Below are 19,420 nucleotides of genomic sequence, written 5' to 3' on the forward strand. Positions count from 1 at the left end.
AATACGCTGCCCTGGGTGGCAAACCATCATTATGAAAGTCCAATCAAGACAAAAATAAGTGTAGAAGAATAAAAATATTTCAATGCATTGGCTGCATGACAGCTTACTTAATATCTAGATGGAAACAAAAGGTTGTGAGGCATGAAAAAATAAATTACTTTTAAAATACATTACTGGAATGCCAGTCAAAATCAAGTATAAGAAAAACCAGAAGCACTCAACTCAAACCACTTCTCCTTGCACTGCAGTTCTAATTATAATATATTCAGCTTTATTAAAGTACCAAGTAACATGCTGAAAGTAGAAATCTATTGTGATGCCCCCACTTGTAAAAAATGTTTCTTATCCAAAAAAGACCTGCTGCCTGACAACTTGTTTCATGGGGAAAACATGATCAAAGTAAAAAATGAAAAGCAAACAAGAAACAAGCTCAAGATACATTGCTTAAAGGATTACTGTACAGGTTATGGACCACACATGATTGGCATTCTGTTTAGTTTACGGGTAAAGTCTGTAGAGATGACTGGAAGTCTCCAACAAGTGTAATGAGCTTTTTAAAATAATGGAATCCTGTCCTTTAATACCCAAGGCTCATACATTATCTAGTCAAGTATTCTCTGCATGGCAACAACAGAAAGGCTTTCAATGTTGGCAATTCTTTAACAGTATGCTTATTAAAGCTTACTTGCATCTTACGATCTCAGACAAGCTTACCTTACGGTCATTAAAGCATTGCTACTTAAACACAGAGCAACAGGCACTTTGAGTAATAAGCATAAATCTGAGTAATAAGCATAAATCAACAGTACAAAAATATGACAGAAACCAGACCATTCCGCAAAATCAAGGACAGATGAAAAGCCACTGTAGTACTTATGCAGTGTGTCCTCCCCATCCAAGGTAGATACAACTACTCCTTGCCTTGCTTGGACACATCCAGAGTCACTACATGGGGGAGTGGGGTGCAACAAGCATGTCACAATTTGAAATCTCTCTGGCTGACTGCGATGGCCCTGACACATTTGTCATACCTCTCAACCTCAAGATCAAGAAATCTGGACAAAGCCATACACAGAAGTGGGACAAAGGCCCAAAAATAAGGACAATTTTTAAATATTGCTCTAATAAACTTAGAAAGATAATAGAATAGGTCTTGCATTAGTATGAATTTTCTGAAGGGTATAAAATCTGAAACTCAAATGTCTGTCATTTTCTAACTTCAGTCTACAGTGATTTGTCACTAACATGCCAAAAAACACAACTTTATGAAAAATGGGCCAAAAATGTGATGCAAAAATATAAAATAGACACACAATACAGCTGCTACCTGTCAAAGAAGGGACACTTTAATATTAGTACTGCTACCTTGAGCAGCTGACAAAATAAAATAATCTACATTCATTTCAAGTAATCTATAACTTTGATTATTACAGTTATTTCTTAATTGTAAACCCTCCATGTTTTCTTCCAAAATTGCTATTTTGCGGAGGGATTATTAGGGGGAAGAGCAACATTTTGAGCCAAAAATTGGGGACAGTTGAGAGGTTGGCTATGCCTAATTCTATAAAGCAATTTATTTGCATGTACCTCTCAACCTGTTGATGCAGTAAATCTGAACAAGGCCAAATATATTGGGGGCACATATAAACAGTACTAAAAATTGCTCTTGTATAAATTGAGACAGTTGATAGAACAGCTCTTACTTTAACATGCATTTTTCTGAAGGTTATGAAGTCTGAAACTTATTATTTAGTGACTTAATTCCTAAATGATTTGCCAGAAAACTACAAATTTTATGAAGAACAAACCAAAAATAAGAAGCAAAAATCGACAGTTGGGAGGTATAGTTCAGCTGGGCCTGTCCGAGTTTGCTGCCCTTCCCCCCTGACAAAATAATGGTTGAATGGAGCCTCTGCAGCCATTCCAATGAACCATTACTTGGCTATTTCACTCCATTTACCATAAACACTAATGTGCATATTGCTTTACTTCTGTGATGAGTTGGACTTCATTTGAAAGTTTTATTTTGTATTTTACAGCACAAACACTAAGTCATCTGTTAAACAAAGCAATGCAGTCTCACAATGAAAACTTAGCATTAAAACTTCTCTGCCCTTGAAACTCACATTCATTGAAACAGCATTGAAACCCACATTCAAAGAAAATACATTTTGCCAGTGGCAGATAAAGATTAATTTTGGGCTGTTTTCAAATCATAGGCCCCTTGCATATGAAACATACATGTGCTCTTTGATACACCTTCCTCATTGTACTAAAATTATATTCCTTGTACAATACAGTACACTTGTTAGAGGGTGTTTTAAATTTGTTTTGAACATTTTTCCAGTAAGCAATGAAACAAACCATATGCACCCATAATGGCAAAACTGCCCAGTTGAGAACATTTATCATAAAAAAGTCTACTCAGACTTCCACAGTCCACCATTATTAGTAAATATACACAATTCTACAGTCCACCATTATCAGTAAATATGCACAATTATACAGTCCACCATTATCAGTAAATATGCACAATCTCTGAAGTAAGTCATCTAAATAATTCCACATTAAAGAAATCTGTAACTAATGAAGCGGTTGCTGCTAGCAATCACCTTTATATTTCATGGTTTCATCGAAAAATAAAGTGTCTGTTGCCCCTCAGGAATAAATTGCCTATATTACATTAAAAAAATGATAAGCTAGTAATAATATTGCAAGAGGAAATGGATGGCAAACTGATAACGAACTCATAGTTAGTATCTTCACCAAGGAGAACATTCTCAGTACGGCAGCATCCACCCCTTGTGGGAGTAGAACCCACAGCCTTCTGCATCAAAAGCAAGTACACAACCTGTTGTTCTATAGTATTAACTAGGCAAAGCAGTAGCACTAAACTTCTATTCCCCTGCAGCTCTCAGCTCCTTGTAAAAGCTACTCAATACTCAACTGCATCTCAACTTCGCAGCTCAAGAAAACTGGAAAAAGCCAAAATGTATTGGGGGTCAAAAGCCCAAAAACCAGGGACACATTAAACATTGCTTGTATAATCTTGGAAAGTTGCTAGAATAAAATGTTGTGTTGCCACCATACATTTTACTGCCAAGGTCCCTGAGCAAAAAACAGTCAGAGTAACATGCCACTACGCCACATCAGCTGCTTTGTAAAAGAGAGGAAGACTGAAACTTAAATGGCTATCATTTAGTGAATTCAGTTCTCACCATAGCTGTCAACCTCTTAGTACAAAACACCTGGATAAACCCAGTAATGAGGGAATACAGCCCTCAAACATATTCAGTGAATTCAGTTCTTGCCATAGCTGTCAACCTTAGCACAAAAACCTGGACGAAGCCAATAATGGGGGGATACAGTCCCAAAAATAGGGACAAATTTAAAATATTCATCTTATAAACTTAGAAAATTGCTAGAAAAAAAGGTTGTGCTACTATGTATTCTGAAGAACATGAAGTTTGAAATTCAAATGCCGGTCAATTTTACTGCGGACAGAACAAAAACAATTTTCAGCAGAGACGCAGGGATTAATACTGCAGACACGTCTTTGTAAAATGGCAGGGCACGAGAGCAAATCCACACAAACACAGGGAGGAGATGCAGACTCCACACAGAAGCCACCCCAACCAAGAATTAAACCAGAAAACCTATAGCTGTGAGGCAACAATAGTACCACTGCACCATCAAATATGCAAGGAATTAAACATTCAGAAACCTGAAGTCTGAAATTCAAATGCCTGTCAATTTTACTGCGGACAGAACAAAAACAATTTTCAGCAGAGACACAGGGATTAATACTGCAGACACGTCTTTGTAAAATGGCAGGGCATCAGAGCAAATCCACACAAACACAGGGAGGAGATGCAGACTCCACACAGAAGCCACCCCAACCAAGAATTAAACCAGAAAACCTATAGCTGTGAGGCAACAATACTACCACTGCACCATCAAATATGCAAGGAATTAAACATTCAGAAACCTGACGTCTGAAATTCAAATGCCTGTCAATTTTATTTAACATTTGTTAATAAGGACAGTCTGACTTGGAACAAAAAAACTATTTTCAGCAGAGGCCCAGGAAGAAATAATGCAGACATGTCTTTGTAACATGGGAGGACACAAAAGCAAACCCACACAAAACACAGGGGGAATATAACAGACCCCACAAAGAAGGAACCCCAGCCAAGAATCAAACCTGAGAACCTGCAGCTGTGAGGCAACAATGCTACCAGTGCAACATCAAATAAAAGCAAACCCACACAAACACAGGGAGAAGATAACAGACCCCACAAAGAAGGAACCCCAGCCAAGAATCAAACCTGAGAACCTACAGCTGTGAGGCAACAATGCTACTACTACACCATCAAATATCAAGCATTGCAACATTTACAAACCACATATATTATGAGGAACAGATCAGATCGAATATGAAGCAAAAATCTGCAATTTTTTTACAAATGGTGGTGGGTAGGGAACTCAAGTCTTTAACACCTGCATACAGGGTAAAGGGTTCAAGCCTGAGGTATTCCCTACCACACCACCATGAGCACCTGGGGCATTCACACACACACACACACACACACACACACACACACACACACACACACACACACCTCCAGTATAAAAGCACCAATTCAATATAACCTAGCACCATACACAAGCCTCCAGTATAAAAGCACCAATTCAATATAAACTAGCACCATACACAATTGTAAAACTAAAATGCGCCATACACACTCAATATAAACATTGTAAAAGTAAGAAAGCCGTCATCCTCTTCCTCTACTCTTCCCTCATTAGGCCAATCATCGAGTATAATGCCCCATTTGGCATGTACCTCACTAGACACATGCAACAGCTGGAAAGGCCACAAAAGTACCTCATGAAGAGGATCCTAGGCCTTAAACACATGTCATACATGGACAGACTCAAAAAACTCCAGCTATTCTCGGTCTCATATCGTCTACTAAGAGGCAATCTCTGCTTGACTTACAAAGCTATGTCTGACCCAGTTCTGTTAGAAATGCTACACCTAAAGAAGTCCCAATCCCTCCACACCACACGCTACAGAGACCTCAACCTCATTACCACAAACAGAACATGCTGGAGGGACAGGTTCATAACCCAGAGACTGCCCATGCTCTGGAATAGACTTCCGATACATGTCAAGCAGAGCACCTCACTGGCCCTCTTCAAGAGAAATCTTGATGAGTGGATGGGAAATAGAAAGTTCACCCCAGGAATCACTCCAGTGGCTCTACTTGATAGAGGCACTGGGAACTAATGTCAGGCGCACGATGCCAGTGCACTTCCATGGGCTAGGCTTGTAAAGGCTCCAGGGCCTTTAGCCTAGTACACATCTATGAACCTACGAGAGTAGAAGTGATATGCATGACAAGCAGGTTAAAAACAGACAGCAACTAAATGATACAGGGTTTTTTAGGGATCAGTGTGCCAAAGAAATGTTTTAAATGGGTAAAGGTAGGAAGAGGATTAAAGAGAGAGGAAAAAAATATAGAGATGTTGGGCAGATGGGATAAAACCCTTGAAACATGTAGAGTAAGGGGTTTTGTGCAGAAGTAGGCAATAAATGGTGAGTATGAGAGCACTGAGAAATTACTGGAGAAAGACGCCCAGTGAGGAATTATTAGACAAAAACCTCCTTAGTGTTGGGGCATTACATTTTTGGAAACAGGAGGCTCCTCAGGGAAGATGTGAGTGATGGATACAGGAGTCTGAGTAACTGAAGTGGCATCATAATTTATGAAACACCAGAAAGACGGCAGAGGCATACAGAGAGTGAGCAGACATGCAGTTATCTACTATGGAAGAGGTTAAGGGGCATACATATATAGTGGCCGAGGATGTACATATGCTGTGGTGTGCTAAACATACTATTATTATAAATAAGTGTCTGGAGACTAATTCACATTTTTATTTGCTATTGAAAATTAATAATGCAAAGAAAAAAAGAAGGAAAATGTTAGTCGCTATTCACCAATGAGTACAGGCACGAATCACAAGAAACTTGACATTTATGGCTGAAACATAGCTTGAGTGCAAGTATAACATTCAGAATGTCTAGAGAAGCTGAAAACACAAAAGAACTAATCAGAATACGGGAAAAGTTTTACTGCACTTAGATTATTAAACTTATTTTTCCCTCCAATGTAGATTTTTCAAGCTTGCCTTTATGAAAGAGTAATTTAGTAATTTAGCCAGAATTCTGAGTTAAAACCAGTAAATGGCTGCAAATATTTGTTTAGAAGTTTGCAACTAATAAAAAATCAAAATATTTATTTTAAATATTGCTGACACTGTTTTCAAAGCTAGAAAAAGGAAATAATAATTCAGGGAATGCTATATATAATAAGTGAAATGAGAGAAGAGGGCAAATTTGAAATGTTATATTGTAGAAGCACACAGTCCATTATGGGAAGAATTCAAACATCTTGGACAGAAAGCAAAGTAACGCCAATATGGTTGTTTATCATGTCATTTAGAGAAGACGTTATGCAAGGGACCCTAGTCCTTCATAGGTGGTTCAGTATACATAAATATAATATATACATACATATATATATTACATTTTTATTAGGAACAGACCAAAAATATGAGGCAAAAACCTGGAAATTCTGGACAGTTAAGATGTATGAAACTGGTATACATGGAATGGGATCTGGTTAGGATTGACACATTTGGAACTGGTAAAACTTGACAAAAGCCTTTTACCATTTCAGTAAGTAAATGTGCTTTGAACAGCAATAATGTAATGTACTAAATTCAATACATAAGCAAATACATAAAGTTCTGCAGGTGATACAACATAGTTTATGACATTCATATTGTTCTTCCAACCTGTTTGAACTATTACACTAAATAAGCACAGTGATCTAAAATTATACTGAGTAAATTAAAACAAGAAAAAAAAACAAATATTTGCAGTTTCCTGCATTGTATACTTTATAATTTCCCTGAATCTAGTTTTTGTTAATTTCTACAATAGTATGTATACTTAAGTCAAATAACTGTACCTTCACCAGAGAATTGTGTGCAAATGGAGGACAGATCCGTTTTTTTACTTTTGTGTATAAAATGCTTAGACTTGTGCTTTGTGTACTTCTGCTGAAATGCAAGGGATTCTTTTCATCAGGCTGTCTCAATGGTCAAACTTCATGCCTCTCAGCATACAAATTATAAGAAACAAAATACTATTTTAACAACAAAGTTTACATGCAAATAGGAAATCCAAGTGACGCAGTAAACAGCTTGGGAAAATATACTTGAGAAATGGGTTGGCTCCCAGAATGACTCGTGTCTGACAAACACTTGCCAAAACACGATTTCCTGGCAGGTGTAAAGCATAGATTTGGTAGAATATGGCTATGCCCTCTCCTAGACAAGCAGAACAACGTAATAGCACTACTGCTCCAACAACCAGATAATTTACTTTTCCCATACATTTAGCATCATACACTTATCGGTCTGATCCCAAGCAAAGCTCCTTCCCGATGAGACTGCCCGCGCAAATACTCCAAAAGACCTACGAGATCCAAAGCTCCTTCCCGACGAGACGAGGCTGTCCTGACTGCTGCTGTTGCAGTCCGGACCCAACACATAATCCCAGCGAGACAAAGTGCACAGATGTCTCCTTGTGTCCCCCTATGGGGACTGCCGGACTGCCTGGAGCATGCGCATAGACCGACAGTAGTCGGGACTACTGCGCATGCGCAAAGTCCGCAAAATTTGAAAAATGTTTTTTTTTCTGTTTTTTATTTTGAGGGGGCTACAGTCCGGCAGTCCGATAGCATGGGCCGCCCCTGCATAAAGGTGTACATAACTAGGCCATCTTATGGCTCCAGCTGACCACTGATCAAGGACTGTTCCTATGCACATCTGTTTTCCTTTTTATCCCAGTTTTCAACTTCTTCTGATTTTCCCCACTTGCTACACTGACCACTCTCTGGTCCATAATGAGTTTCATCCCATGTGCCTTCAGCTTTGCATTCCAGTTCCATATCATTTACTGAAGTTCTTGCTCAGAGTCTGCCTGTAAAACCACATTGTCTGCATACAGCAGCTTTGTAGTCCAACACCAGTTATCAACAGCAGTGGACTCAAGAGTTGAACCCTGACGTACACCCACTCCTACTGGAAACCCCCTCTGAGTCTGAACACTGCTCATACTTGTGTCAATAGGGTTCTTGTACATTGATGTTGTTCTGCCAACATTTCTGGGACTTTGAACATTGCAGGACAGACCAAACCAGTTTTGTTGGAACCTTCTTAAATACTTACTCATATTTTGTGACGCTCGGACAGACTACTACTAGCATGCTTGTTGACCAGCTATTTGGGATAAGCCTCTCTCTCCACACCACATCTGGATGCTGACCAGCCAATGTCTTACTTGACTCAGGGCTGCTGGGCTTTATGGTGGGTACACACTGCCTGATGGGGGGGGGGGGTCGTTGACCACTCCCATTGTTACTATCAGTCTCTGGTTTAGATCACAATAGAATAGGTCTTCAATCACTAAGCACTGGCAAAATACCCCATGCCAAGTAAGTAGTGAACAGTACTTACAGCTCAGGACAGCCATGTAATGCACGTCACCAGGATCCAGGACAGCCATGTACTGCACGTCACCAGGATCCAGGACAGCCATGTACTGCATGTCACCAGGATCCAGGAGTTCAGGACAGACATGTACTGCATGTCACCAGGATACAGGAGTTTAAGACAGTCACATAATGCATATCACTGGGATCCAGTAGTTAAGGACAGGTATGTACTGCATGTCACCAGGATCCAGCCATTCAGGACAGCCATGTAATGCATGTCACCAGGATCCAGTAGTTAAAGACAGCCAGGTAATGCATGTCACCGGGATCCAGTAGTTAAGGACAGCTATGTACTGCACGTCACCAGGAGCCAGGAGTTCAGGACAGCCAGGCAATGTATGTCACCAGAATCTAGAAGATTATATGGAGGAGAATGAAAAGCCATCAGATGCGACACCTGAGTTATCAGGGCAGATGTACCAAGCATCATAATGATCTGTGCAATAACTTAGCTCACCGGCAAAAGCAATGATTAATGTGCACTGTATGAAACCTTTTGCAAGCAAAGTAAAAAAATAACTTGGACTTGGTGCAGCTTTTGGCCGTGATGAAAAAGCTAAATGAAGAGACAAGGTGACTCAAGATCTGCTGGTGCCCCCCCCCCCCCCCCCATGAAAACATATGGTTCATTTCCATTTCAGTGAAGGACCACCATCCCACTCAGAACTTTTTCCATGGCATATGCCTGTTGCCTTTCAGTACATGCTGTGGATCCCACTTCAATGCCAAAAAAGTAAAGTACAGCTCAAAAAAGAATGAACAAATGGTTCCCTCTTTCAATACAGACCAACAAAGACAAGGTCTGCATTGCAAAGATGACCCCCAAATTCTACCAGTTTGCAATCGTTAATTTTCCTTTCACTGTACGAACCCAACAGATCAGCGCCATTAATGTACAATCCATATGGTCTAATTTCTCTAGCAGTAATGGTACATCTTCAAACATGCTAACACACTTGAGACGTCAGGATTAAAATGCACGACTATTACAATACAAATCTGTTTGCAGCCAGAGGTCTTTTTTACAATAAATGTACATACAGATAAGAGAAATGTCATTGATAAAAAAAAAAGTATTCATGATTATGAATTGAACGTTCTAGACAGTCCTCAGCTCAAATGTTTATTTACTTCTCCCTGCCAAAAAAAAAATTTTCTACACTGATTATAAAATTTGTTTTCAGTATGCAGTTTCACAGACTTGTACATATAATATGCTCTACTGCATACATATACTTCTGACTCAATGCCAGATACAACTGCAACACAAATCCTGTTACTTTTCAATATTTCATGAAGATGTTTGCAGCTATTTTTGTAACACTAAGCATGAGTTTGTACAAATATGGGTCTATATATACAATATGCACATATTTACAAGATAATTTCAAGAAACAAGATGTTTCTCTATACAGCCATGGCAGATGCATGCGCGCACACACACACACACACACACACACACACACACACACACACACACTGGTTAATGACAATAGCTGATGCTGTTTTTGCACACAACCAAAACAAATATGACAGAAGTGTTCCTGCATGTGTAAGTATAAAGAAAACTGTTACGGAAGCACCTAATTTTAAACTAAGCATACAAAAAACTTTAAGCATTGAATCTTGACTCACAAATAAAAGAACATGTGTTCTCTTGATATTTCATGAGGAAACATTACTGCTTAAAAAGAAAGAACACTACGGTACTTTCCAAACATGGTCTGCTTGGAATCTTAAACTCTGTCAAAAACCTTATACCTATACCTATCTGAGCATTCCTATTTTTTTAAGTTTTTTTACAGTGAAACATCCAAATAAAAAGTTGATTAAAGATACAAGAGCTCAGTTCACAAAGCTTAATAAAAGTGGCACAACATACTTTCAAAAGCGATTGCCCATAGTAAGTTTATCATGTTTTGCTTTACATAAATGGCCTACATCATTAACAGACATTGACAAGCAATGCCTATGGCAATAATTTAAAAAAAAATTTTTTTATGAACCCTGACAAATGCGGGTCAAACTATCCAATCACTTTCACTTGATGAAGAGTTGATAAACAGAAACCTCGCATCTGAAAGAATGTGGCAGCTTTGCCTTACTACTTTGTGACAAAGTGTATCAACTCAGGGTCATAAGGGATGGTTAACAAGTTGAAAGTTATCACAATGTAGCTTATTAATGTTTTAATTCACAAAACAACAAACCATACAAATTTAAGTGTATTGTTCTAGAACTGTTAGAAGCTTTCAAATACATCTCTCACCACATGATGTAAATGCACAAGTTGCAATTGGCTTCTAAATTAAAGTTCCACTATCTTTAACCTATAAAATCAAAGATCTTTAAGCACAAAATACCATTTATACTGAACTCTATTTGCTACACTAACAGTGTATTAATACATTTAGAGATGGAACTCTACATCTATTATTTCAGTAGTTAACAAAAGGCACACGACATATATTGTCTCTTGTCGTCCTGTCTTATGGGTTACCCACACAGCTGTCAAACTGGCCCTGTACTATCGTCAGTGACAAGGAATGCCAAGTTATTGTATTTTAATTTTATTTTTGTTTTGCTTTTGTTTACTAGGTTTATCCAACTGGATATAGTCAAAAACATCTTTTTACCGAAGGCCTGGGAAGAAAAGCTCCACTGTATTGCAAAAATATTTAAGCAAACAATAAGGTACATTAACAATTACACTTGTAATTGCTAAATGGATTATATTTGTATAAAATAAAAGGCAATTATTATAGTATAAAATATCTCTATGCATTAGAAGATGTATATTTGTCAGTTTGTCAAATAAATATTGTGTGGATACTGATTACAAATTCAGAGAAGTGGGGGTGAGGGAAGAAATTAGGTTGTGCAGAAAATATATTGCAGTTAAGAGGTGGGGTGTAATGCAGGTTCAGAGACTTTACGGCTATCATAAGGTTTATGTTAATTATAAAGGTGGGGTGTGAGCAGTGTCACTTATCTGTGTTTATCAAAAAGAAATGCTAGTAAAACTATTCAGGTATTGGTAAAGACTGGCTGTGGGGTGTGCTATTCTGAATGAAGAGAAATGGTTTGATGATATGGCAAGCGTATCACATGTCTACCTGGTTAATTTATAGTAACTATCTTGCTAATGTTTTAATAAACTATCACAAAGAACTTCACAAAACAAAATTCACATGCTAAGCTTATCCATTGTTGGTAGCAATTTGAAACAGTATTACTAAATTGACCTGAATTTAATTATACAAGCAACTGCAAGTGACAGCTATACAAAGCGGTCACACCTACTGATGTACTGTCAGAGCTAAGCAAAGCAATGTATAATAAACATTATCGATTGAAATTGTGTGCAGGTATGCATATTCCAGACAGCCTACATTATATTGTAAATCCAGATGGAGACACAACTTGGGTTATTCTTTCAGTGTGACACACTTTATTATTAATTATACCAACAGAGAATTAAAAAATAAAAAAATGTTACAGCAACATTTTACTGAGTAATTATCAACTACATTTTAACATACATTTATTTAAAGTAACAGAGATTTTGAATCAAAATGTACAACAGTACAAAGCATATTCATTACAGCGACACTCACCTTTGCTCTGTTTTACCCAGCTTTCTACTCTATACAAACCTCAGCCCTTTCTAGCACTTCTACCTGCCACTTTGACTATGCCAGGCTGTACCCAGTGGACCACTTATTCCAGAAGGGAAACCAGAAAATATCTGCCAAAACAGCAAGACAGAAGAGCATTCTAAAGATCGCACTGCCATTTCCTTTCTCAGTGCAAGGATACCTTAAAAGACAGATACTGTGCAATATATACAGCCTAGCTAAACAGGCACATACCCTGGGTCAGTAACATGGCCATAGCAGCTGAATTACAGGACTGTGTATGTACTGAACAAAAGGGAAAAAATCACTACTCCTTACGCCAGCTGTATTGTATACAGTTAATTTCTGTGTGCCCTTACCTTATGTTTGCTATCTTTTACACTTTGTTCGCTCTCTCTTCATTATGTCACTCTTTTTATTCCCTCGTTATGCTAACTATCCCTTCTTAGTTTCTCCTGTACTGTGTACACTATTATTACTTCTGTTATTGAGTCATTGCTTCTTCACACATTTGGTTTGCATTTATATTACTTCTGACTGACTTCTTTACTGTCATTTATATTTGTCCGAGCTGAGAGTGAAATAGGTCCAATGTTCTACCCCACGTACCAGACTGAATAAATAATCTGTGAGGTGGCAGTGTATTGTACTTATAGTGTAGCCTGTACAACTCCCATTCCCTCCCAGGTAACATGAAGTAGTCAACATCAAAGATTAAAAAATTAATTATACAGGCATAACCTGATACTAACCAATTAATAAGCAAACTCAATCCTCCAAACCTTCATCGACTAAAAATTATACTAAAGTCTTCACTTCAGGTACACGCTATAAGAAGACCAAATCAAACAGGTAAGTAAGTACACCTCTGCCCCCCCCCCCCCAACTAGTTTCACAATGTACCTCAACTGCTCAAGTAAATACATCACATTTTCTTGTCCCATTTGCTTCAAAAATGGTTATTCTATCCTTTCTGTTAAACTATATTCATGATCCATCAACGACTCCCTCCCTAATCCAATTCAAGTGCAGCTTGGACATTTGGATGGGAAACCGGAAATTCATCCCTGGTTTTGCACCTATGTATCTGATGCAAACAGGTAACCTGTAAATAGTTCATCTCTCGGGCCCATGCTTACACTTATCAAGGGTATCAGAACTCGTCAGAGACTTGGGATGCATGGCTAGGAAGTAAACACCTATGAACTGAATCAGAAAAGACAGAAGGTTCCCATTGTAGTCGGATCATTAATGCTGTATGTCAGAAGTATCATTGGTATTGTTGTATCAAAACATGCTCTCTCAGCAAACTAGAGAGGCCCTTAACCCGTTGAAGTATCAACTGTGAGAATTCGGAAAGTGAATTGATACTAGACGTAGTACGAGTACATTCAGGATAATAAACCTTTCACTTTCAAGTAGGGTTACCACCTTTTCAAATGCCCAAAGTGGGATAATTGTAGTACAAGCATCAGAGTTTGCAGGCCAAAACATACCCACAGCCAGTACAAAAAGGACAGAACTTCACCTTTTTGCCTAAATAAAAGCTTATTCTTGTAGCATTTTAGTTGCTTATTCTGTTATAACATTTAGATGTTTCAGATGCAGAATAACTGTTTCATGCAACTGTCACATTAAATATAGGAAAAATATTTGCCCTAAAATCTCAGGACATTTGCCATTTTTATTACTTTTATTTTTTTTGCAGGACACAACTGCCCAAAGAGAGACTACCCCTCGCAAAGTAGGACAGGTGGTAACCCTACTTTCAAGCTGCATATAGCAATACCAAAAGCAAAACAGCAGCTAAGTGCGCCTTCCAACCATCCTTGCAAAAGCCCCAAGTCACGTGAACAAACTGCAGTAGGAAACAATGTTTCCAAAGAGTTCTTTGTAAATGATAGCTGGTAGCACGAGAAGTCTAACACATACATCGCTGCTTTTATCCTTCTTAAAACTCCTGTTCTGTATACATACATAAGTATTCCACATGGGATGGCTCACCCACAAACATCACCATCCCTACAAAAGGAGAACTCAGCGCAAACTTCGGAAACATGAAACTGTTGGATGCAAACAATGTATCGATGTTACAGTAATTACATCATGACCAAAAACACTTTCAGGAAAAACAGTCTGCAAACACTAGGCTGCAAACTCATGCATGACACATGCTTGAATTAAAGTAAAAAAACAAACTTACTTGAACCTCCCTTGGCAATGCTGGCACTGCTCCCCAACCCATCCTTGATCACAGATGCAGGTCCCATTGACACATCGCCCAGAAAAACAGGGGGTTTTCTCGCAATGTCTGCACAAGGACACTTCCGCGTATAATACCAGATAGGATAATACATAAAATGATAAATACCGACTGAGATCCAAAAATGCTGAATCCAAAGGGGTATTACTCCAGCAGGGAAGTATGTGAAATTCCATGGTTAAGAGGAAACGGGAAAATATGTGGATATACAACTAATTCCGAGATGGCAGCCTGCCCAAGGTTTCCAAAAGCAGAATTCTATTTACCAAATTTTTAGATCACAAAGTCAAGAAGTGCACCGTTTTCTTAGCTGAAACAATGCAGCGTACCATGCTTTGAAGCAGATACAGTCACCTCCGGGGTTTGATAACACTGCTCAGAGTGGATTAAGTATACTTCAGTTCGTCAAAAAATAATCCCTCTTTTTCAGTAGGAAAATACAATTAAAATACATCATTACCCAGGCTCTAGGCAGCTATGATAACAGATGAGTCAGGAGTTCCACATTCCTCAAAGCAAACATCCAGCTGGTATACCTGAAATTCATGGCCCGCGTTGCAGCAGTGCTAAATCCCGTACATCCGTGCAGCTGGCAGCACCGTCCTTGGTGTCAGCATCCGTGCGAGGAGGAGGCTTTATCCAACAAGTCCCGTAGCTGAGGGCTCCCAAGCAGCCATGTTTAACGTGTTTGCTGGAGCTGCAGAGACAGTAGGGTGCCGTGGCTGCCGCGCGAACGGAGCCCTTTGTCACGGGCTTAGTCCTCGCCCACTTTGGGGGAGGGGGGGTCCCACCGACCTCTACAAGCTCGCAGCACGGGCACGCACTGGACCTAGGAATGCCAGCACGAGCTGTTTGCGTCTCCCTCGTGCAGGTCGCGCGGTCCGTGCCGGGGAGCTGACTGCTCGGTGCAGCCGGCTCCAGGGATGAAGGCTGGACAGGAGCCCCCACGAATGAAGCTGCTGGACGGGCGTTCGTATAACGGGATCGTAAGCTAACGCCCTCTGTCGCTGGTGCTTAATAAGGTGAAGCCCACTCCCGCCGTGGCCGTGCTTGTCAGGGATATAAAGGCTGTATAAATGTTAGTTTGTTTTGATTCATCTGCTTCTGACAACTCTTCTTTCCACGTCCCACTTCCACAACGTTACTTGCTCTGGCTTAGGAGAAGCAGCAAAAGTATACAAAGAGCTGAGCATGTGCAGCAAATGGGGTCATCTTAAAGGCACAGAGCTGTATTTTACTGTAGACAATTTGCTTGTACACCTACCCCCCTCCTCACCCTTTATAATTAGTCTACCTGAAGTATACCTGACCTGCCAAGTCTTTCCTACGTCCTGATGTATAAAGGTTGCACAATCATTCTGATGGTACTTGTTACATAGTAATAGCGAGTGTTAATTAACAGCATCATAAATAAATAAAGGAGGCATAAACTAAATTCTTAGCTGTCAAAAGGGGTTTCACTAATTTCTTAGAGGATCGCTACACAGTGCTTTAGCTTAATACCAGTCATATGACTTCAGTGCTGTGACTGTCCACACACTTTGTTGGTTTCATGATGGTCACATTCTGTCCCTCCACGCACTATGCTAACTAACCCTTGGTATTTTAGTCAATATTCTTAAGAAAGAACAGTCATGTTGGTGATCAGTGGATTGTCAGTCAAAGTGACGTTGTGTTTCGACGAAAACAATGACTGTCTGCCAGTCCAAGTAATTGTTACAGTTTTTTATTCATTATATCAAAACAAAGCAATAAAACACTAACTATAAATGGTACGTATATAAACTTGCAATAGTTACAATGTTACAAGAAGTGCACAGAACAAATTGGCCTATTTCTAACACTTTACACAGTGACCCACCATAGACCAAGTAGCATTGTCTGATACATATACCCCAACCCAACAATCAAAATGAAAGTCCATACACTATCCTGGATAGACACTAAGGAGCTATATGAAGGAAAAGAACAACGCCTGGAAACCACATAAAATAAAGATGCACTCAGTACAATATTTAAAGGACTCAAAAACAATTGCACAATGCAAGTTATACAAGCAAGGAAAATTACCACTTAAAACTCCAAAAATAAAACATAGCCCATACACTTTTTGGAACATTAGAAATAATATGTCCTGCAATTCTAAAGAGTCTAGTAGTCATGCACTACCCACTCGAAACGCCTGAACCTAATATGTGACATTAACAAAACCTGCTGGAGAGATAGGTTTGTCTCCCAGAGGCTGCCACGTCTCTGGAATAGACTTTACATACATGTCAAACAGAGCACCTCGCTGACCCTCTTCAATCGCAACCTTGATCAGTGGATGGGAAACCACAAATTCATCCCAGGGGTTCCACCTGTGTCCCTCACTGACAGGGGCAACAGGTGCTGACTGATGTTTCTTTCTGGGGATAAACTCTTGGCTAGGCTTGTAAGGGCCCCAGGGCCATTAGCCTAGTAACCTCCTATGATCCTATTATCCTATGATCTTAACAGCAACCCTTTAATGTTGCCAAAAGATCAAGTTTACCATGTACCTTACTGTATTATAACGGCATGCACACTACCCAGAGCTGGAATATAGCCCCCCTGCCTTATTCAAGTACCGTAATTAAACTACCCAAAACCTTACGGTAATGCTTAGGCATAGTACAATAGAATTTAAATTCCTAACTGCCAACCCAAACTCCCCTTGCAAATATTTTTTATTAGTTGCTAACTACATTTAATATTAGCCGAGTTTTTATCCAGAAGTAGCTGTTTGTGTCACTATCTCCCTCACCTAACTTTCTGTAACTTAGTGGGACTTAAACAGAAAACCCCCAGCATTTTGTCCAAAAAGAAATAACAATTACAGCAAACAAAATAGTTAAACTTACTGATAGATTTTGGTAGCCTTTCTCAATGCAAAATTGTCTCTGGCTCAGACTGCTCCATTTGTCTTCCCTACGCTCGGGCTCACTTTGCTCCTCTACCCTACCCCCATTCCCACCCACCCTCTATCTCATTAGATTTATCACTATCCTCAACCCCACCATCTCTCTCAATCAACCAATAAACTTCGTCCACATCAGCAAACAGCAAAACCCACCTTATTTACCACACCCATATAACTCCTCAATCATTATGGCCCCTCCAACCTACATACATAATCACCTAATTAGCATCACTACCTGCACTATCCACATTTTAACTCTAGTCTTACTAACACAAACCACATCCATACATGAGACCATATACTCCCACCAACCACTCACATAGGTTCATAGGTTGGTTGATTGGTACTAGGCTATCGGCCCTAGGGCCTATACAAGCCTAGCCATAACAATTCCCTGAATATTTCTTCCCACACTATTTACTTCCCTGGACCCCTGTCTAGCAGGGCGACTGACGTGATCCCTGGGGTGAATTTCCTTTCTCCCATCCAGTTATCAAGGTTCCTTTTGAAGAGGGCCAAAGAGCTGCTCTGCTTGACATGTATGGGCAGTCTATTCCAGAGTCTGGGGAGTCTCTGGGTCAGGAACCTATCCCTCCAGCATGTTTTGTTTATTGTGATGACAAAGTTTAGATCCCTGGGGTGTGTGGCTCTGAGGGATTGGGATTTCTTTAAGTGTAGCATGTCCAACAGCTCTGGGTTTGACATGGCCTTGTATGTTAAGCAGAGATCACCTTGGAGTAGACAATATGCAACAGAGTATAGCTGGAGTTTTTTTAAGGCAGTCAGCATAGGGCATCTGCTTTAGGCCTGTGATTATTTTAGTGAGGTATTTCTGTGGCCTTTCCAGTTGTTGCAGATGTCTTGAGAGGTACATACCAAATGGGGCATTGTATTCTATAATGGGCCTAATGAGGGATGAGTACAGTGGGACAATGACATCCTTTTTTCTGGATGAAAAGCCCTTAGTGATGAGGTGTGCCACATAGAAGGATTTCCTGACTGTTGTGGCGATGTGGTTTCTGATGGTGAAACCACTGCCCACTTGTGTCCCTAAGTCTCTTATCACACTTTCGGTGTTTAGTGTACTGCCACCTATGTGGTAATTCATGGGTACATGTTTTTTCCCAAAGGGGATAACTATACATTTCTTGGCATTGAGCTTGAGCCCATGGCTCTGGCACCAAGCATCTGTTTTTGTAAGGCCCTTTTGTAGAGTATCAACATCATTTGGGGATTCAATAATGGCTTCCAGTTTGCAGTCATCTGTGGACTTTGTTGGCCAGAGTCCTTTAGTGTTGGCCTGTATTTCAGAGAAGTAGATGCCAAACAAGAGAGGTCCCAGGACTGAACCCTGAGGTACTTCACTTGTCACTTGTCTGGAGCTGGATTTGGATTCAGCTACTTTTACAGTGTGGGTTCTGACAGTAAGCCAGTTGGCAACCCATTGAGTGATGCAGGGATTCATGCCTAGCTTAGTAAGTTTATCTATGATTCCAGGGTGGTGGATGGTGTCAAAGGCCTTGGCGAGGTCCAGATAGGCTGTGTGGACTGCCTTACCCTCATCCACAGCTTTGGAGACTGATTCAAAGAAGTCAATCAGGTTCAGGAGACAAGATCGGCCCTTCACGAACCCAAACTGGGTGGGGTCCAGTGTTTTAAGGTTGCCAATGTCTTTGTTTATAAGTTCCATGATAATACATTCCATGGCCTTGCAGATCAGGCTCGTCAGACTGATGGGGTGGTAATTACTGGGATCCAAGGTGGATCCCCCCTTGTGGAGTGGGATAACTGTAGCTGTGTGCCACTCAGTGGGCATGAAGCCTGAGGTGAGGGTATTATTAAACATGACACTTAGGTGAGGTGCCAGTTCATTTTGTAGTTCATGTAGTACACAGTCCTGGATGTCATCTGGTACCATGGATGCTGTATTTTTAGCTTTGAAAAG

General features: G+C 39.9%; 1 protein-coding gene across 1 annotated transcript in view; it reads right to left on the reverse strand.

Annotated features, from left to right (window-relative positions):
* Positions 1-15,723, reverse strand: part of ATRNL1 (attractin like 1) — a gene marked incomplete in the record, with an annotated part of 6,064,901 nt that extends 6,049,178 nt beyond the window's left edge. The window contains 1 exon segment of the mRNA XM_044055896.1: positions 14,475-15,723. Coding sequence (XP_043911831.1) covers positions 14,475-14,710 — 236 coding nt within the window.
* Positions 15,724-19,420: the final 3,697 nt, after the last annotated feature.

This window comes from Protopterus annectens, chromosome 14.part0 (genome assembly GCF_019279795.1).
Source record: "Protopterus annectens isolate FY-2018-M chromosome 14.part0, PAN1.0, whole genome shotgun sequence".
NCBI classification, from domain to species: Eukaryota; Metazoa; Chordata; order Ceratodontiformes; family Protopteridae; genus Protopterus; species Protopterus annectens.